At 39.6% G+C, this 21,796-nt stretch overlaps 3 protein-coding genes and 1 long non-coding RNA gene across 4 annotated transcripts in view; 2 read left to right on the top strand and 2 right to left on the bottom strand.

Annotated features, from left to right (window-relative positions):
* The window catches only part of xpo1a (exportin 1 (CRM1 homolog, yeast) a), a 30,322-nt gene extending 27,897 nt beyond the window's left edge, over positions 1-2,425 (bottom strand). Inside the window, exon 1 of the mRNA XM_062428527.1 lies at positions 1,837-2,425. The gene's annotated coding sequence lies outside the window, so the exon portion shown is untranslated. The remainder of the gene's footprint in view (positions 1-1,836) is intronic.
* Positions 2,426-3,780: 1,355 nt separating this feature from the next.
* Positions 3,781-7,763, top strand: LOC133998452 (uncharacterized). The gene is made up of 3 exons (XR_009927357.1): positions 3,781-3,860; positions 5,164-5,279; positions 6,455-7,763. It is a non-coding gene; the product is annotated as an uncharacterized LOC133998452 (long non-coding RNA).
* A 3,567-nt stretch (positions 7,764-11,330) lies between these two features.
* LOC133987138 (E3 ubiquitin-protein ligase TRIM21-like) lies at positions 11,331-12,938 on the top strand (the record flags this gene model as incomplete). Its single annotated transcript, XM_062426392.1, has 1 exon — positions 11,331-12,938. A coding segment is annotated over one exon (1,608 nt), but the record flags the coding sequence as incomplete, so codon positions are not given.
* Positions 12,939-15,516: 2,578 nt separating this feature from the next.
* fam161a (FAM161 centrosomal protein A) lies at positions 15,517-21,272 on the bottom strand. Its single transcript, XM_062426381.1, has 7 exons — positions 21,117-21,272; positions 19,618-19,886; positions 17,924-19,123; positions 17,508-17,675; positions 17,321-17,420; positions 16,772-16,905; positions 15,517-15,859 (listed from the first exon to the last, which is right to left on the bottom strand). Exons 1-7 carry the CDS (start codon positions 21,270-21,272, stop codon positions 15,517-15,519), a joined length of 2,370 nt encoding a protein of 789 aa, XP_062282365.1.
* Between the last annotated feature and the right edge of the window lie 524 nt (positions 21,273-21,796).

The following is a 21,796-nucleotide window of genomic DNA, read 5'->3' as shown; positions in this document are numbered from 1 at the left end:
TCACTCGAGGACAACAGGAGGGTTTATTATCACTCAAAACCAATATTACTCTTCTACATAATGTTACTATTAATTTACTATATTGTAAATTTTATTTTATCTTTCCAGAAATATTCTTCAACGTGACATTTTTCATTAGAGTAACTTCCTACAGAACTAACGTTTCCTGTTAAATCAGCTCCAGAAAGATCTCTAAATAATCCCGACTGATACCAAAACCTCTGTTTCTATAATTATATTGTATTGTTGAATTTTTTTGAATTTTCCTTAAAACTTTTTAAACCCATCCTTTAATATTTTAGAGATTGAGCCAAACAGCATATTTTTTGATTCCTGCAAATATATATCAAAGGGTTTTGTGTGTTTAAACTTTATTTATATAAGCTATTTATTTATAAAGTGTTTTATATCGGAAGCAATGAAACAAGTACAGCAAGAGAATAAGAAGAGATAAAAGTGCATTTTTAAAAAGAGATGAAACTAAATAAAAACAAATCTAAAACACAGATTAACTAAAAGCTTTGCAGTAAAGGTATGTTTTAAGTTTTAAATATATTATATACACATGTTATAATCTCTTTAATCCTCTAAGATGCCCAGATGCTTTTTGGCTTGTGAGCTACTTTTAATTTTATAAGTTATAAATGATCCACTAACCCTTAAACACAAATTAGCCATTAAACAATCTCTCAAAGGTTATTTTACCAGTTCCTATAGAAGTGTATGATAGGCATATATAAGCATTATTATATATATTATACCTTTTCAGTCATTAACATCACACATTAATTACTTTATGCTGTTATTTATAATCTAATATACTTATTGTCCTTTTCTGTTTGTTGTGATGTGATGACTGAATAAACACTATTACTACTAAAAGCTCTAAATAATCCTAAACAATATCAATACCTTTGTTTCTAAAAATGACACATTATGGTTGAATTTATTTTCTGACTTTCCCCTAAAAAATTATTTTAAATATATGGCTTGTTTTTTTAAAGCCTGTCTCACTCATTCATTGACACCTCGATTTTAACTTGCAGCAGTTGTTTTATTGCTTCCAATATAAATCAATTAATATAAAATAAGTATTATTAGTTTTATTATTATAGTTTAATTTAAGAAAACACAAAACCCTCTTTTATAGATATATTCAGAAATCAAATAATATGTTGTCTGGGCATCTCATTCACTCATTAATTCACTCATTGATTGACAGCTCAATATAATAATGTACACACTATTAATAATAAATAATAAGAACTCAATTTAAAAACTAAAGCTACATTTGAATAAAAGAGAAAGTAAAAAGGTTGTTCTTGTTTTAATTTAAAGCCTTGGATTTCCATTCATTCATTCACTGACACCTTTGTTTCTAAAATTAAACATTAATATTTTTCTTGACTTTTTTTAAATAATGAACCAAAACAGAAAATATGACTATTTTTTTTTTTGCATGTGGATCAGAAACAAATACAGGTTGTTCTCTTTGTTTTTTAAAGCATGTCTCTTCACTCCTTCACTCACTCATTCATTCATTCACTGACACCACGTGGTCCAGCTCTGACACCCATTGATAGAAATGATATAAAGCTGCTGCAGCATGAACCAGCACAGCGCCCCCTATCGACCACGTTTACCACCAACATACACACTGACACACACCACACAGTCCAGCAACAATTACAAAAACAACAACACCAACCTCACACACATTTATCTATAATATATAATAATTTAACCCATTTTAAATCTAATATAAACACTTAATTTTAACACTAATCTGACTGCAAACTGGCTGCTAAGTTAGCTCCATGCTGGATGCTCACTTACCTAGTGTGTTCTGTCTCCTCCCGTCGAAAAAAAGATGTTAAATGATGAGACTGTGAAGGTAGAAGCTGATATATATATATGAATGAATCCTGAGCAGCGTTATCTCATTGCACACACACACACGTTTCCACCGCTAACCTAGCAGCTAACACTAGCCTAGCCGACAGTTAGCCGCTAAATTAAACACAAAAAACCCCAATTAAATAAGTATCGATCGCTCTAATAAAAAAAACCCACTTATTATAATCCTCAGCCGATCTGAAACATGTCTCTCTTTTTGTTTTTTTAAAGGCGGATCACACGCCGACTCCCACCATGCTAACACAGCTACTAGCTTAGCCTAGCGTGCTAATGGAAAACTCAATGATAAGTCGGCTAATGAGAGGCTAAGCTAACAGCAGCGGAGTCTCACTCGGAGCGGAATTCAGCAGCTTAAAAATAAAGAGAGTTTGTTTTATTTCTTGCTTTCTATTTCGCATCACACACACACACAGTTGGGAGAGAGCAGAGGGTTGTTTTAAAGCTCTTCCTCTGAGCTCATGCTGCCAGACACCGACCGGTTCTAACCGGTTCAGACCGGGATTTTCATTCTCGGTGTTTCGGCCCCGCCGCGCGCCGCGTAAAATTTGGACTATGTACCCGCCCACCGAGGCAGCTGATTGGTTGGATTCTGGAAGCGGCGCCGACGTCACTGCTCCTGTCATTGGTCCGCCGGAGCTGTCGATCAGCCGCACTGAGACTCCCGCCCCCCTCTAGCTCTGTTTGACCTCTGAAGAGCTGCAACAATATAAAGCGTTAAAATAGTGATAAAAAAACACTTAAATTCAGTGATGGAAGAAGTATTCAGACCGTTTACTTAAATAAAAGTAACACTATGGTACCAATATGGTACTTATACATGAATATAATTCTAGTGGAGAGATAGTAAATCTAAATATAAACAGTTTTATGCTTAAAAACGGATGATATGTATGTGTATATTGATATTGCACCAATATATTGAACAAACATAATACAGATTTAAAAAACACTTAAATCCAATAGTGGAAGAAGTATTTAGATCATTTAGGTAACTAAGGGTAAGCATGGATTTTAAAGTGACAAAAAAAAATTATATTGCACAGTTGTGCTGAAGTAGAAGTAGATTCAAAAAACTGATATAGCACCATATAGATATTGAACCATCAAAATACAGATTAAAAGAACATGTAAATCCAATGATGGAAGAAGTATTTAGATCATTTAGGTAACTAAAAGTACATATAATATAAATACATATATATATATATAAAGAAGGCAGAGAAGATTTGCCAAATGTGTCATGGGCGCAACCCACATACTCAGCTCTGCTGCTCATCTCACAAATGCATGTTCCTTACAAATGTGGCTCCATTTAAAAGTGAAATAAACAGGCTTTCCAACCGTATAAGATTTATTGCCAAGGAGCATTGTTACAAAAAAGAAATACTCTACCAAACAAAAACGTCCTTACTTTTTGTGCTATATTTGAAACATCAAAATACAGATAAAAAAACACTTAAATCCAGTAATGGAAGAAGTATTTAGATAATTTAGTTAACTAAAGGTACCAATACAACAATGTACAAAGACTCATTAGACTTCATTTAAAGCATGCATTGTTCAAACAGTAATTGTAGTTAAAAGTTGTGACATAAACTAGGCCTACTGTATTAAAGTTAAAACTTCTGCTTTCATTAGGGGGTCAAATACAGGTTTTGGAGATCCAGATGTGCCAACCACTGATAATGATAAAATACTTAAGTCCAAAATGTTTAAAAGTCGCAGAGTTTTCAGTCTGGTGAAGGAAAGACACCCGTTGTCTTTGTGAACTCTTCTCTGTGCAGTGTTTGTTTTCTTAGTCGCTGGTAAAGTTTTGGGGGTGGAGTAGATCATATTCAGATTTCCTCAATACTGCAATTCCTTGTGAGAGTCGCGCTGACTGCAGCTTCAGACTGCGTTTCTATTCACTATCTGAACAATTAAAGGTGAAAGTGAGTAAAAAAGTAAGTGTTCTTTGTTTTTCTGACGTGCTGCAGAATAACGTTTGTTATCCTGTTTATAAATGCTGTAGCCTTTAGTCATGTCTGTTGTGCTGGTCGGATCATAAACTTGATGCCAGATTAATGCGCAGCACCGTGTAGTGCAGCGGGCCTTCATGCGCTGCAGCCAAAATGCGCAGTTTGCTTGCAGGCTAATGTTAATCATAATAATGTTCATATCTGTTCGAGTGTCGAGTGCCTATTCATCCAACAAACAACAATAATGTGATCGAGCTGTAAAGATAATTAAAAAGAAGAAAAGCAAACGAAATGGAAACTTAACTTTTTTCGGGTTTTATTTCATTTTCGTTACTTGCACATGAAATCATTCTGATAAAACTATCAGTGACATTCAGGCAGTAGGACTAAAGTCTGTTTTTGGTGTAAAGTAACATACGAAGCACTGCAGACACACACACACACACACACACACACACACACACACACACACACAGGGCGTGTTCATGCTGTAAATGCAGTTCAACAGTATTTTGCATGATAGAAATCTACTTTACACAGATTATACTTTCAACAATAGATTTGACAAAAAGACTCAAACAAACTTGTTCTTTACTTCGCTCAATAATACAAATAATACTAGAAGACAAAAAACCACAGATGCATATTTCTGGATTTACATGACGGGACTAAGTTGAATCTTATGTGTCAGTCACCATCACCACAAAGCAAACATTAGAACAAAGAGCAACAATCAAAGCATCATGGTGACAATGAGCCATCTGAGAGACAGATACTGATGAATAGCGACGCATCTGGATATCAATTCAGACTCATATCGTGCAGTTCACATTTTCACCACCAGATGGAGACAGAACACTCTTAATAACCACATAGATTTCATTCACCTCCTCCCACCAAACTATCACTTTACTGCAATACTTCAGCAGGTGATACATTTGCATATGAGATAATCACTGCTGAAGCTTTTATTAAACTAACCCTAACCCTCTGCACCGTACGATGTATCCTCTTATTCTATGTAAGCTTAATTTAATTTCCAATTCATCTTCACAGGCTCTTACTCATGCTGTATCCTAACCCACACAGATCACTGAGTGGTTTAATTAATGAACGATCAGATCGATACTACATCTCGCTCTGTATGACAGCATGTAGAAAACTGCTCTTCTCTCTGTTGTTTGAGACAGAGAACAATATACCTTTAGATGCTGTTATCATGTGAGCCCAAGATACATGAAGTGTCTTTGTAAAAATAATGTGCTCTATTATTAACTTTTGTTTGCAGATGGCCAACCTGTTGTGCATCACTGTGACACTGATCTTCCTTCTGTCTGATGGATGTTTGGCTGCAGTGGACCAGAACCAGCTTCCTAATCTTATGCTGCAGACAAAAAACATGCTGTGAGTCAATATCCTTCAAAGTTTAGGAAAAAAAAAAGTTGTGCAGTGGTGAAAGAAGCACTTAGATACATTACTTGAGTACAAGTATAAATACCACAATGTAAAAAATACAACTTAAGTACAGAAGTATTATCAGCTAAGTTTACTTAAAGTATTAAAAGTAAAATTCACTCTGTGACTGACTCATTATTTATATATAGTAAATATTATGAAGACTTATATTTACTGAAGCATCAGTGTTAGAGCAGCATGTTACTGTTGTAGCTGCTGGAGGTGGAGCTAGTTTACACTACTTTATATACAGTTAGCTAGTTTAGTCCAGTGGTTCCCAACCTAGGGGTGGGGCCCCTCCAATGGGTCAGCAGATACATGTGAAGGGTGGTGAGATGATTAATGGGAGAGGAAAGAAGAAAAATTAAGTTCTGATACACAAATGTGTTTTCAGTTTTTGGACTTTTTCTCTAATCTTTGATTTTTGCTGAAATATTAGATCATTTGGACATTTATTGAAATGAAATCATGTGAGAAGTTTAGAGGGAAAAATCACTATTTGGTGGAGCTGTTAACAACTCATAGACATCTGAAATGTGAGCCGACTACACACTGCTTTTTGTAAGACGTCAAAAGACAAAAAGGTTGGAAACCACTGGTTTCATCTGCATGTGCACCTTAAAGTATAATTATAATTTGAAAAGTAAAGATAAATATAGTGGAGTAAAAAGTACAATATTTTCCTTTTCATGCTGATGATAACTATAAAGTAGCATCAAATGGAAATATTCAAGAAAAGTACACTACTTGAATGCCCTTAGTTACTTTCCACCACTGATACACAGTCAGAATCAGCAGTTAAGCTTTGCAGATGTGTCTGTGACCTGGACTTAAAACCTTTATCAAGATGATATGAACAGAAAATGTAAGTTTAGGATATTTTTCTTGATGCTATTCTTTTGGCATCAGAACATCTTTAGCTCTGATCCACTTTAATATCTTATTAATTACACAGTAAGGCCTGACACAGGATAATTAGAGGAACTTTGTGTCAGTGTCTGATGGTGTCATTGTTAAAGTCTTCTAGCAGCATTAGGGGATGTTGTAGTTATGTAGTACAGGTCTTCACTGTTAGGCCATCAGGATGCTCTTCAACTAAACATTTTCTTTTGTTTTTTTGACAGGAGCGGCATACGAAAAATGTACAGTGTGGCTGTAAGCGTGACTAATGAGCAGTCATATAACCTACCAGCAACGTATCAAACCATCATGCAACGGTTTAATAATGGAGTGTTTCAAGATGACAAACTGATTGTTGCCATAAAAGGAGAAGGCCAGTGTCATGCAGAGTGGCTTGCTTTGGGACATGTTGAAAACAGTAATTGGGTGGGGGGTCATTTGTTGGTCATTTTCTCATATGCCTCTCCTTGTTTTACAACATGTACAAACAACAGAAACTCATTTAATATTATTGCAAAGATTAACACCATCAGAGGGACGAATAAGTGGAGTAATTATGCATTCGTGTTTGACAGAGTGTTTGTGCCCCGTGGTGCGGATTATGATGATGAAATGCGCAGAAGAACAGGAGAAGGCCTCAAGAGACTGGGGACTTCTATTGGGGGTCTTGCAAATGTATTTCGCTGTTATAACCCCAGAGATAATTCTGGTTTTAAGTGTGTGAGCTGCTCCAGTGGTGGACAGGTTACAGCCGAATGTATTGATTACAATGCATAAACTTGTCCCGGCCACAACAGGGGCTGAGGCAGGTACGTCAGGGTGTTGAAACGTTCTGGGGACCAAAGTGATTCAGATCAGATGGATTCATTAGAACCTGAGCACCTCACCCTCAAGATTATCTGCGCTAAGCAATGCTACTCTTCACCATTTTTTATATTTTCCTCTTATTTTTATGAGTAAACATGACTACCATGACTCAGTTTTGAGGTAATTTCCAATCATTTATTTGAATTTCCAATTTGTTCATATTTACATTTTTTGATCCAACAATCCATCAATTAAAAAAAGAAAGAAAAACAAAACAGTTCCTAAATCTCAATAATGTGTTGATCTGAAGGATGATAAGTGTTAAATGGATCACAATGCTTCAATTTTAAAATAAAAATTTATTTTTATTAAATTAAAATAAAATAAAAGAGGCATTTGGTGCTGGGTGAGTAGATGTGTTGACTCCACTCCAATTAAAACATGATTCTTATTCACCAAACCACTCACAGGGAATAAGACCTCTGACCCCCAATGTCAATTTAAGCTGGTAGAAAAATAACTCTGTGTGTTATAGATTATTTTCATGTAGTTACCAATTTATTGTAACATTCTGTATTTACTTTGGTAAACTGAAATAAGGAAAAAGTAGGTTTTGTGTAAAGTATTTACAGTACTCATGTCATTGTATTCATTCATGTATTCAATCATCCTGTAAAGCATTGAAAATCCTCTCATGTTCTGTTTTTCTGATTAAAGCTTGGCTCAGCATCATTCTGGTCTGTCTTTCTTTTCCTTAAATAATGTGGAAACTCCTGAAGAACAGTTCTGTTATCTGTTAAAAAGTATTTAATCGGTAAGCTAGCAGTTCACACTGTTTTAAATTTCATTACTTAACAGCCTGCCCTTCATTAAACAGTGTCTGTGACAGTGGTGCTGCTCCATAAAGAACAGAAGATGTTGTTTGGCACAAAAAAAAAAAAGTGTCTGTCTGCTGCCAGCTGTCTGAGATCTGAAGATCAGTTTCTGTGCTGCATCTGTCTGGATGTGTTCACTGATCCAGTCAGCACACCATGTGGACACAACTTCTGCAAAAACCGCATCAATTAACACTGGAACAGTAATGTCCAGTACCTGTGTCCAATGTGTAAAAAGGTTTTCTACACAAGACCTGAGATTCACATCAACACATTGCTCAATTAGGTTGTTTCTCAGTTCAGACAGGAAGCTCAACAGAAAGCCAGCAGCAGCAGCTCAGAGCAACAAGCTGCCAAACCAGGAGAAGTTCCCTGTGACGTCTGTACTGGAACCAAACTGAAGGCCCTGAAGTGCTGTCTGGTGTGTCTGACCTCCTACTGTGAGACCCACCTGGAGCCTCATCTGACAAAGTCAGGCCTGAAAAGACATCAGCTGATGGACCCTGTGGAGAACCTGGAAGACAGGATGTGTATTAAGTATGATAAACCTCTGGAGCTGTTCTGTAAGACCGACCAGACATGTGTCTGCATGCTCTGCTCTGTTTTAGACCACAAGACACATGATGTTGTTCCTCTGAAAGAAGAATATGAAGGAAAGAAGGCAGAGCTGGGGAAGACAGAGGCTGAAATTCAGGAGATGATCCAGAAGAGACGACTGAAGATTCAAGAGATCAAACACTCAGTTGACCTCAGTGAGGTAATTGCAGACAGAGAGAAAGCAGAAGGTGTTCAGGTCTTCACCGCTCTGAAGGAGTCTGTTGAGAGAAGCCTGAATGAGCTCATTGATACGATTGAAGAGAAGCAAAGAACAACAAAGAAACAAGCTAAAGACTTCATCAAAGAGCTGAAACAGGATATCTTTGAGCTTAAGAAGAGAGAAGCTCTGAGGTGGAGAAGCTCTCACACTCTGAAGACCACCTCCACCTCCTCCAAAACTTCCCCTCCCTGAAAGCTGCTCCACCCACCAAAGACTGGACAGAGGTCAGCGTCCGTCCATCATATGAGGGGACTGTGGTGAAAGCTGTGGCTCAGCTGGAGGAGACGCTCAGTAAACAAATGTAGAAGCAGTTTGAGGCTGAGCTGAAGAGGGTCCAGCAGTATGCAGTGGATGTGACTCTTGATCCTGATACAGCAAATATCACCTTATGAAAAATCTCAAACTTTCAACACATTAAGCTCCGCAATCACCTTTTCACATATCTAACTCCTCCTGCCTGTTATACCCATTACCAAGTTTGCTCCATGATATTTCACAGTAATCCTACAAATCAGAGGAAGGAAACACAGCCTAACCTAAAGAGCTGCGTCACTCTAGAAATGAAACTGAAATTTAATCAGAGGACAGCAGAGCTGCAGTAGAGTCTCTCCACTTCTCCTCACGAGTCTTTTCTCGACAACACAGCAGAGTCTCTGCCAAACACTGGTGAGTACAACTGATCATATTTGATGTTTCAACAACCAGCTTTAACACAGGAGACAGGCAGTTTATCTCTTTTTATTTCATACTGACGCTTGTGAGATTGTTTACAGTATAACTGCAGCTGCTTTTACAGACTCAGTAAAAAACACTTTAAGGCCCTATTTTAACGATCTTTAGTGCATGGTCTCAAGTGGATTTAGGGCGTGTCCGAATCAATTTTTTCTATTTTAACGGCAGAAAAATGGTTGCTGCACCAGGCGCACGGTTCAAATGGGTTGCACTCAAATCTCTTCATTAGTCATGGGTGTGTTTTGGGCTTAAAATGCGGTAAACCAATCAGAGTGTCATCTCCCATTCCTTTTAAAAGCCAGGTGCGCTGACACTTTGGCAGATTACTATTATAATGTTGCACTTGCCAAGCAATGTGTTTCAAGAATAAAACATAAGTTACTGAAAAGAAAGTTATAACCGACCAGTCTGATGAGTGTAGAGGTGTGTGTGGTTATATTGCAGCAGCCTGGTGGCATCAGCTGATTTAATACAGTCAGCGGCTGTGTGTAAGGCACTGCGCTCTGTGCAGCATCTCAGAGGCTACAGATTTATCAACATATCAGTCCTACAGTATAAACAGCTGTGGATAACAGACACTGTAAGAATCACCCACATTCATTAATAGATCGATACAGATGTTTTAACCACAGATGTTCAGATGCTTTTCTTGTTGATAAAATCACTAAGTGGCAGCAGAGCGTCTTTCCTCCAGAAGCAGACGTGGTTCTGAGACCCATTCTCCACAAAAACACCAACAACTCACTTCGTGCTGCATATTTTCGTGTCTCCTCCCGTCAGTTCATCATATATGCAGCTGCACCACATAGACGCCATGGTGCTTTGTTTTAGTTTATCTTTTCATTCCAGTTTTGGTTCTCTTTAAAATGGTTTTGTTCAGTAATGTAGTAACAGGTAAACTCAGCAGGGTTTTAACTGCTGAAAGTATGGAAACCTGATCAATGTCATCTCAAGAATATGCGTTAAAATATTGTTCAAAAACGGTTTTAATCATGTTAACCCCTCCTACAGTTGTTAGGACTGTCTGTAGTGTAACTCTCCAAGGTGCTGATCCTTTCACAAAACAACTGACCACACCTCATTTTGAGACCAACACACTCATTGGCACACAGATGAGTGTTAGTGCGTTTGAAAAATGATACCTGCGTCAGTCTCAAACTGGCAAAGACACATGCGTCGTACCTGGCGTTGGGTGTAAGATGCGGCCCTAAGTGTTTTTAAGTCTCTCAGGACTTTTGTAAAGTGTAACTGAACCTCTGTGGTTTGGAGTTTAGCTTGACTGCTATTTCCTGATCGCTTCCTATTTACTGATCACTTCCTACAGACATATCATATTTCCTGTAGCCATTTCACATTAAAAGCTTTCCACTGGTGAACCAGAAGGACACTTTTATTGTGAAGCAGCAACAGGAAATAAAATGTGTTTGTCACCAAGTTAGCAAAAGCTTTATTAGCAGTGAGATTCTTCAATAATAATTGTTCTCTACAACAAGATATGAACATATTCTGTGATAGCCACAATGAGCTGTTAGATAAAGAGCTGCAGATGAGTCTCTGACTGTAGTTTGTACAAACCAGCACACGTCCAACATTAAAGGAGAACAAAGACTTTAACCTGGCTGTGAAATCCTGGAGAACATCTTTTTATATTTGCAAGCTCTGATTAAATGGTTAATAACTCTTGCATGGTTTGATGAAAGTACCTCCAGGCCATGTTTAATTCTAAATTATTTTACCTAATGTAATGCATTTTATTTGAACAGTAAGTATACATCTTTCTTTTTAATTAAAAACAATGAAAATGTCTTTCTCTTCTTTTATATTACATGTGTAGATATGTCTGCTGCCAGCTGTCTGAGATCTGAAGATCAGTTTCTGTGCTGCATCTGTCTGGATGTGTTCACTGATCCAGTCACCACACCATGTGGACACAACTTCTGCAAAAACTGCATCAATGAACACTGGAACAGTAATGACCAGTACCTGTGTCCAATGTGTAAAGAGACTTTCTACACAAGACCTGAACTTCACATCAACACATTCATCTCTGAGATGGTTTCTCAGTTCAGACAGGGAGCTCAACAGAAAGCCAGCAGCAGCAGCTCAGAGCAACAAGCTGCCAAACCAGAAGTTCCCTGTGACGTCTGTACTGGAACCAAACTGCAGGCCCTGAAGTCCTGTCTGGTGTGTCTGACCTCCTACTGTGAGACTCACCTGGAGCCTCATCTGACAATGTCAGGTCTGAAAAGACATCATCTGATGGACCCTGTGGAGAACCTGGAAGACAGGATGTGTATGAAGCACGATAAACCTCTGGAGCTGTTCTGTAAGACCGACCAGACATGTGTCTGCATGCTCTGCTCTGTTTTAGACCACAAGACACATGAGTTTGTTCCTCTGAAAGAAGAATATGAAGGAAAGAAGGCAGAGCTGGGGAAGACAGAGGCTGAAATTCAGGAGATGATCCAGAAGAGACGACTGAAGATTCAAGAGATCAAACACTCAGTTGTCCTCAGTGAGGAAGCTGCAGACAGAGAGAAAGCAGAAGGTGTTCAGGTCTTCACCGCTCTGAAGGAGTCTGTTGAGAGAAGCCTGAATGAGCTCATTGAGACGATTGAAGAGAAACAAAGAACAACAGAGAAACAGGCTGAAGACTTCATCAAAGAGCTGGAACAGGAAATCTCTGAGCTGAAGAAGAGAAGCTCTGAGGTGGAGAAGCTCTCACACTCTGAAGACCACCTCCACCTCCTCCAAAGTTTCCCGTCCCTGAAAGCTGCTCCACCCACCAAAGACTGGACAGAGGTCAGCGTTTGTCTACCATATGAGGGGACTGTGGTGAAAGCTGTGGCTCAGCTGGAGGAGACGCTCAGTGAACAGATGAAGAAGCTGTTTGCTGAGGCTGAGCTGAAGAGGGTCCAGCAGTATGCAGTGGATATGACTCTTGATCCTGATACAGCAAATCCTAAACTCATCCTGTCTGCTGATGTGAAACAAGTTTACTGTGGTGATGTGAAGAAGAATCTCCCAGACAACCCAGAGAGATTTTCTGTTTTTCCTGGTGTTTTAGGAAAGCAGAGTTTGTCTTCTGGTAGATTTTACTTTGAGGTTCAGGTTAAAGAGAAGACTAACTGGGCTTTAGGAGTGGCAAAAGAGTCGATCAACAGGAAGGGACAAATCACAGTGAGTCCTCGGTATGGTTACTGGACTATATGGTTGAGAAATGGAAATGAGTACAAAGCTCTTGATGATCCTTCAGTCCGTCTCTCTCTGAAGTCTCAGCCTCAGAAGGTGGGGTTGTTTGTGGATTATGAGGAGCGTCTGGTCTCCTTTTATGACGTAGATGCTGCAGCTCTTATCTACTCCTTTACTGGCTGCTCCTTCACTGAGAAACTCTACCCATTCTTCAGTCCCTGGCTTAATGATGGTGGTGAAAACTCCGCCCTTCTGATCATCTGTCCTGTCAATCCAACTGCCTGAGTCAATACCAGGATGCTGATTGATTAGAGACCAAAACTGATCAATTTTAGATTAACAAGATTGCTAATTATGGTAACAAATGTATATTCAACAATAATGTACAGTGTGAACTTTTTTTCATCAGGACATGATTAATGCAGACATTCGTTTATGATTTATAATATAATTATTGATATTTCATGCATGTTGGAATTTACCTTAAATGTATCTTTTTACTGCTTCAGTGTCCCTCCATGATTGTTTCATTAACCTCTTCACTGGAGATCTAGTGTGCATCTCAACGTTTGCAAAGGTGCCAAGTACCTCAGACTGAAATTCAGGGAAAGTGTCTACATTACATTAATGAACACAAGCACAGATTCAAATCTTGACTCCTGGTGCATTGTGTATGTGGGTGTGACCAACACATTTTCACAATTGTCCTGGGCCATATTATATAGTTAGTTAGTTTAGTCCAGTGGTTCCCAACCATAGACTGTATATATAATGGACGTAACATCCGTGACGTCACCCATCGGTTTGTGGACTGCTGCACGGAAGCCAATAGTTTCGGATCTGGGCAGCGCCATCTTGAAAATTTCAGGTGCATGCTGGGAAAAATAAAAAAAACGTATTCTACTTATATGGGCATCAGGAGGAGCAAGAGGCGCCCTCCTGAACCTGTGAACCAATCAACTTGTCAATCACGACGTAGCCACGCCCTAATGCATACCCTGCTTTATCGTCAAATATAAAATCAGGGAGGCCAAAATTTCACAAATGAACATCATACTGCATTGAAAAAGGCTTTAAACTAGCGATTGAGACCATAAACACATTTTGAAAACGTTTACTGAGGTTAGAAATCAAGTGAGAAGTTGGTGAATTCTCCATTGACTTGTATAGAGACGGAAGTCCTTTTGAAACCAAAACGGTCGCCCCCTGGTGGCCTTTTGATAGAATGCAGTTATAAGTTACATCCGCGTTGGCCTCATTTCAGAGGACCAGAACTCCCCGCCTGTTCCCAACCTAGGGGTGGGGCCCCTCCAAAGGGTCAGCAGATAAATGTGAGGGGTGGTGAGATGATTAATGGGAGAGGAAAGAAGAAAAAACTAAGTTCTGATACACAAATGTGTTTTCAGTTTTTGGACTTTTTCTCTAATCTTTGATTTTTGCTGAAATATTGGATCATTTGAACATTTATTGAAATGAAACCATGTGAGAAGTTTAGAGGGAAAAATCACTATTTGGTGGAGCTGTTAACAACTCATAGACATCTGAAATGTGAGCCGACTACACACTGCTTTTTGGTTTCATCTTTAACAATGTGTTGTATTTTAAAAGCTTGTTATATTATCCATTGTGTCAAATCTTCATCTGAAAAGTAACTAAAGCTGTTAAATAAATGTATAGGAGTAGAACGTACAATATTTCCCTCTGAGATGTAGAAAGTAGCATCACATGGAAATACTACAATAAAGTACAAATACCTCAAAATTGTAACTGAGTAAATGTACTTGGTTATATGACCCTTAAATAATCACATTGCAGCTCTATTTCCCTCCAGCAGGTGTCAGTGTGAGGTCTTTTTTTTTTTTATCTCACCAGTTTCTTTCTGCAGAACAGTTCTCAATCCCAATTTGTACAGTGGAGCTGTATTATGGGTAATATAGACAAAGAACAAAGTGTGGAGTAATTGAGTAATCAGTTACTTTCCACTGCTGCTTAAATTATAACAAAATAATAATAATATGGTTGTTGTTTCTGGATAAGAGGCTTTATTGGTTTACCAGTTTTTACAGTAATTGTGTTCACTCTGGAGACAAAACGATGTATACTCAAACCAGACCACATACACACTAGATATGATCAATCAAAAGTGTTGTTGATTCACACTATTATCTTACACTGAAACAGAAAAAGGAAAGGAGAGCCTGCACATAGCTGAAACATAGAAATCAAGATAATTGTGAATGTTATGCGTAACGTGGACTTGTTGTAAGATATAGAAAAATACTCCTCCACAAAAAGTTCTGTTACCTCAAATACAACAATGATAATGATATATCAGCTCGTGTTCTGATTTCTTTGCATAATCAGATTTTTAAAAATGATTTTGACATCAATTAATACAAAATTAATCAAATTCATATTAAATAAACCATTATGACCAGATATGTCCTGAGTGGGATGTTTTTCAGGTGGAAAAATGAATGAATAACAACTGAAATTATCTCAAACATTTCATATTTTTGGTCTGTGTTAAGTTTAATTTCGGTCAGTTTGATTGACACCTGACATTACATGTATGGTATAACAGTATATTATGATGATAAGTATGCAGTGTTACATCTGTCTGATTTATAAGTGTATATATATGTATTTGTTCCCCACTAACTATAAAGTCAATTATTTATAAAAATGATATCATGTATCTTATGAGGGGAATATTGAATAAGACAACCAAGTATGATTTCCTCAGGTTTTAAAGATATTGTACATTTTCTTTCTTAAATTTTTATATTTATACACACAATATTTACAATAATTCAGAAGCTTCACTTTTGTTCAGTTTTTTCTATCATGGCGTTTGATGACATCACTCTCCTGCTTCCTGCTGTTTGGAGTCGACGTCGTGCTCGCTGTCGTCCGAGTAATGCTCGTGATCATCCGAGTAATGCTCATGATCGTCTGAGTAATGGCAGCTTTCATCTGAGTAACGGCGGTCGACGTCTCGCCGGTAATCCTCGTCCGAGCGGGGACTGCCAGCGTCTTCTCTGTCACGGTGGTGTGATGAAGCTCTGTCCCTCTCCTCTTCCTCCTCCTCCTTACCTTTCCTACTTCCTTCGCTCTCGTCCGGATCCACTTCCATGTCTTCATCGTCCAGAAACACCTTCCTGTAGTGGACGGATTCAAAGCCCGTGTCTGCCTCATCTTGCTCACTGAAAAAAAGAAGAGAAGAATCAGCTTCTCATTACTGAACCTAAAAGTTAAAATTAATTTACAATCATCAGTAAATAAATCAACAACAAATAACCATGACTCAGCAGCTTTATTAAAGGAGACATTTAACAGTCCGCCTACGCTAACTGAGATCACATGGGATAGTCTTATTTAACCAAATCCATGTTTTGGTCTCCTAAATTATTATAAACAATAATAATCTTCAAATCATGACATTTCAGAAGCTGCAACCAGCACATTTTTAACGTTTATTTAAAAAAATGTCCTAAAAATGTATTATTTATTACATGTATATACATATATTTGTTTTATTAATACAACTTTTAGGTATTTTTAATGTTTTTTCCATTGGCTAGTTAGAGATGTGTTTCTATGTGATGTTACCTTGGTATCTGTTTATCTATCTATCTACCTACGTATCTATCCATCCATCCATCATCTATCTGTCTATCTATCTATCTATTTACCTACGTATTTATCCATCATCTATCTATCTGTCTATCTATCCATCTATCCATCCATCCATCCATCCATCCATCCATCCATCTCAGTCTGTCCTGCCACAACAGGTCACGTTTTATTATTTTCATTAAAATTACTGTTTCCTGTTTGATTGTGTCCACCTTTGCTTTCGCCTATTACCTACCTTTTTACCTGTTGGACTGTTTATCTGGGTACCGACCTGTTTCTGATGAAAACTCATGAACTCTCAACCCACCCATCTATCTATCTATCTATCTATCTATCTATCTATCTATCTATCTATCTATCTATCTATCTATCTATCTATCTATCTATCTATCTATCTATCTATCTATCTATCCATGTTATCCGGGTCAACAGACTTGCGTGTAGTTAGCGTGTATTTCACAGTGACATCACAGGTTTACCTTTTGTCACTGGACAGAGACGCTCGGTGTGCAGATCCTGCTCTCAACGCCTTGCTGTTGATGAACTCCTCTGTGAGGTCACATCCCTGCAGGGTTTCCGTGTAGTGTTTCTCTGCTGCCTTTCGGGCATTCCTCTGTTAGTGAAGCACATGTTAAATACAGACAGCTTCTGTTAATAATGCTGTTATCACCAAAGATATTATACCATGTAAGGAAACAGTCTTTTTACTTAAATACAACCCTGAGGTACCATTTAAGTGTTTAAATTTGATCTTACTGTATACTTATACACTACATTTCATAGTGAAATATTGTACTTTGTCTACTAACTTTATTTTATATTGTACACATAAAATATATAGTTACTTTATGACATATGCATTGTTATACAGTACATTTGCTGCTTGCTATGTGCCATAGGTCCATAGGTTAAGTTTCCACCTTCCTCAAAAGCAGCAATCCAGTGAGTTACAGCAGACTATCATGGGTGTGAACAAACGTAATGTGTGACCTGTGATGCTTTGATTTACAGTTCAGCTTCACGTTCACCTGTGCAACCTGCTCCAACAGCAGCGGCCTCCCCTTCACTCTGTCCTGTATCTCTTTAATCTCCTGCTGGTACTCCTTCTTGCGCTGACGGTCTTGTTTCCTAAAAAAGAAAACAGGATTGTGGTTCATCGTCACAACCGTCATCAAGAACGATATTCCTGCTGACATCATGCTGTTTTTAAGTCACCTGAATTCTTTGAGTTTGGTCTGCTGGGTCTGTGAGAGCGCCACGTGGGGGTCGTTGGCCTGGGCGCGCTTCACCACTACCTTCTGCAGCTTCTTCTCCCGCTGCTTCTGCCTTTCCTTCCACTGCTCCTCCTCCTCCTCAGCCTTCTTTCTCTGCTCCAGCGCCTTTCTACTCGAAGGGGGGGGGAAACAATCGTGGTCACAAGTGAAGGAGGGTTTGGAAGAGGAGGAGGAGGAGGAGGACTTTGGTGAGGGGACAACACTCAGCTATGGGGTATAAATGCAGTTTTGGAGTTCCACAAAGATTCAAAACATTTAGACTCTGGAGGTCACTATGGTTTAAGAGGGTGTTTGATGTCTCTCTCTATCTCATCTACAGCGAGGACGGTGGAAATCTATGGAGTCCTACAGTGGTACCTCACAGCCTCGTGGCGCTTTTTGGTGGCGTCCGTGACTTTGGCAGGCAGGAGCTCCAGGCTGCCTGAGAGAGACGAACAGAGGCTGGAGTTTGGCGTCCGAGCCTTCCCGGGGCTGGTGTACGGCCAGCGCAGCGTCTTAGGGCTGCCGTGCTCCTTCTCCATCTCTGCCAGGATGCGTTCTCGGTGAGATGGGATCTGCGATGTTTTCAAGTCGAAGGGTTCGCATGCAGTCGTGGGCCTCACCTCTTTTCGTTTCTCCAGGCTCTTCTGGAAGCGTCTGTAACTGGCATCGAAGTCCGGCACCTCGTTGTTGATCTTGGGCCTGTGGGAGAAGCTATCACCGTCGGTTTCTTTGTTCTTCTTGCGTTCATTGCGTCGTGGTGAGAGCATGCTTGAAGGCATTGAAGCGTGTTGGAGCAACTCCTGAGCTCTCATCTGTATCTTGATAGAGCGATACAGCTGCTCCTCCTTCATCTGCTCCCCAGACGCTGCTGCGTACACGGCTTTGGGAACAGGTTTGGCCTTGAAGGGTTTGACCTTCTCCTGGTTGGTCGGCTGCTGGTCGCGCTGCTGCTTCTGCTCCTTCTTCAGTCGCTCCCTCTCCAGGAAGCTGAACGGTTTGGAGACAGTTCGAAGATGCTGATCTTCTCGCTCTCGCAGGGTTCGCCGCCGCTCCTCGTTTCGCTCCTGCAGGTTTTCGTAAAGCGGGAGGTGAATGTGCGCTGGGAGGGGACTGGCACGGAACTTCATCTGGCACTCCGTCAACTCCTCCAGCTGCCGTCTCAGCTCCGTGTTCTCCATTTCGATCTCAGAGCGCGTCTTTATGCCGCGCTTTCGCTTCTCATCCTCACGCAGCATCATATGGAACGGTTTTGGGACCGTCATTCTGTGTTTCCAAGACTCCTGCTCTCCGCCTTTATGACCTGTCCTCTTCTTTCCTTTTCCTCTCTGTGGTCTGCAGCTCTCCTGGTCTACTGGCAGCGAGCAGGACGATAGGTGGTGATTGTGAGGGGACATCTTGAAGTCCTGCCACATGGTCTTGATGTGTTCTTTGGGAGAGAAGAGTAGGCCTTTCTCCACATCGTTACTGGCAGCTTTCTCATCATCTGATGAGTCTGACTGATTGGAGCCTCGACTCAGTTCAAAGGCCGACTGCGACTTTCTCAAACGGCACGAAGATGCTTGGCTGCACGTCACCCTAATGAGAGATATAAACAGATGAATGTTAATATGTGAACTAATGTTGAGTAAATGACATATAAATGAGGTGCAATCCAGGCTACTGTATAGTCTAGTCTAATGGTATATTATCTAGTCATGCAGATAATTCTGTGTTGTAATGCTGAGGTTTTTAGATTGAGGTGAATGTAATGTCGTTTTCACTGCTGAAATTATGGACAATTCTGACAAGTTCAACAGCAACTTGTCATTTTAGCGTGAGCAGATTTAATAGAGGACATTTCTTCTGTAGGAAGATGGTTTGATCCCCAAAAATGAAATTCAAGTGTTCATAAATTCCAGTGCTCATAGTGGCTCTTGAATTTTGACAGACTTTAAGATGAATTGTGAACCCCTCCTTTAAGCTGTTGTGCTATGCAATGCTCTTATAGTGAGCAGGTCTAAAATCGCCCCTGGTTTGGACACCTCTGTCCTACATCCTCATCCCTAGAATCATGATAGAAAGCCACCTGCCTGTGTCCCCCCTCCAGCATCAGTGCGTCCAGAGGCTCCATGGTCTTGAGCTGCAGGTTTCGGTGGTACATGCCCTCCAGCTCGGCCATGGTGCGGAAGTGAGCCTTCTTCAGCTCCTCCAGCTTGCTGTAGTATTCCTCGTTGGAGAAGAAGATTTCACTCAGGTCCAGGCGGTCCCCTGCTGCTCTGTAGTCCCTCATCAGGTGAGGGCCACCATTCCGCAGGTAGTCCTCATCGCAGAAATCTGAGCCCGAGTCCTCATATTCCAGCTGAAATCAGAGGACAAATGACACAAAATGTGTTCATATAGTAAATGACAAATTGATAGTTTAGTTTAGAAACTGTGAGATGAGTTTTTGTATTGCTGGCTGCAGGATGGTGTGTTTAAGCACCTGGCCTCCTGGAGCAGAGCAGCCCTGCTCAGAGGCTCTCAGGCTCCTCCAGGTCTAAGCCTATTATCCTACTGCAGCAGCGACGTGGACCATATGGTGGGGCACAAAAGGCAGCTTAGCGTGAGAGCTCAATTGACACACACACGCACACTCTTCATCAAGTGTCTGCACCCAGTCACTGCTCACATTATCATGAGGTGTTTATCATGAAGGTAGAAAAAACCGTAGCAGGACCCTGCGGGGAAGGACGGCAGTGATGTTCTTGCTGTCCGAAGAACAAATAGGCATATGGGATTATAAACTTCAGTGACGTCTGGTAATCTAGTCTAGACGGAAGTCTAAAAATAGTAAGGCAAACAAATTATACAGGTCAAATCCTTGGTACGGCAAAGACTGACCTGAAACTGCCTGGACAAGATCAAGAAAGTGTGTCTGCTTCACTCCACAAACTGATTAAATGAGGCTGGTTAAAACTCTGCATTACAACTCTATTAAATCTGGATTATAATATGAAAGAAAGGATAACAAAACTCCTTAGAATCCACAAACAGTATTCTTAATTTTGTTAAACTGAGACTGGGAGTGAAATAGGGAAGTGTTTATCTACTTAAAAGTCAGTTTTCTCACTTTATTAAGTCACAGTTTAATGTCTAAGTAAGATGAAAGTATGGTGAGATAATTGGATGAGATAGACCTAAATTATCATAATACTCTGCCTTTCCTCTGACTCTAGTTTCATCCTGAGTATTTGTCTGTGGATTTAAGTTATGTTTGCACAGGTAAAATTCACAATATCTCAGGTATTTGGGTTAAATTACTCTTATTGTAGTGAAGAGAAGCTGCGTTATTTGACATTTCCTCTCACACTGGTGGTAATTCCTTTATTGTGAAGGTGCACCAGTGTTAAATAGAGAGGAAACACTCAAATTATATTGAATTTTACACGTTTATATTGTTGATTGTGTATTATCTGAAACATATAAACTATATAACTATAATTGCATCGCTGTAGAGTAACTTTCAAGAAATTTTGAGGACAGTCTGGATCTCCACAGTAGATTTAAGACTCAGTCAAGTGATTTTCTTTTACTTTGTTTGTCTCTTTACCTCCTTCTCATAGTCCCGGTTGTCCACATGGCCTGTAGCCGTGTAAGGTAAGGCTCTCTCCCGCTCGTATGAGGCTAAAGGCGCCTTGGTGTGCGGGTCCACCGGCGTTTTAAAGCAGGAGGTAACCAAGGCGTTTGTCCGGTGGGGGTTCGCCATGTCTCCTTCGTGTTTCTTCCAGTTTTTATATCAAATTTAACGCTAAACGTCGTTATTTTTAAGATAAATTAACTTCACTACAAACAAAGAGGAGCCGTTCTAACGGTAAGTCGGTAACCAGGCAACCAGCAGGTGCGCTCCCCTAGCAACGGAGCAGCTCTGTTGGGAGGAAGTGACGTAGCGCAGCAGGAACGTTCTTAAACGTGAAGTTAAACATTTAAAGGTGAATTTTCGGATATAAAAGTCCGTTCCTCGATTAATTTAACCTATAAATAGTACACATTTTTTACCTTTTGCCTTCAAGGCGACACAAATATTATAATTTGATTTTTAATACTTTAATTAATCCGCCGGTATTTAGTTTCTTTTTTACTTTTGTTTCGTCTTTCACCGTAATTCCCTTTTCTATTAAACTTTTATCAACAGAAAAACGTTATTTGATTGACCAATAATGACAAATGGAGTGAATGTCAATAATTATAGTTAAAAGAAAAAAATTCACCATCCAAGAGAGAAATACTAAA

Source organism: Scomber scombrus, chromosome 2, assembly GCF_963691925.1.
Source record: "Scomber scombrus chromosome 2, fScoSco1.1, whole genome shotgun sequence".
Lineage (NCBI taxonomy): Eukaryota > Metazoa > Chordata > Actinopteri > Scombriformes > Scombridae > Scomber > Scomber scombrus.
The sequence above is the reverse complement of the archived record's forward strand: the minus strand, read 5'-3'. Positions and strand labels throughout refer to the sequence as shown.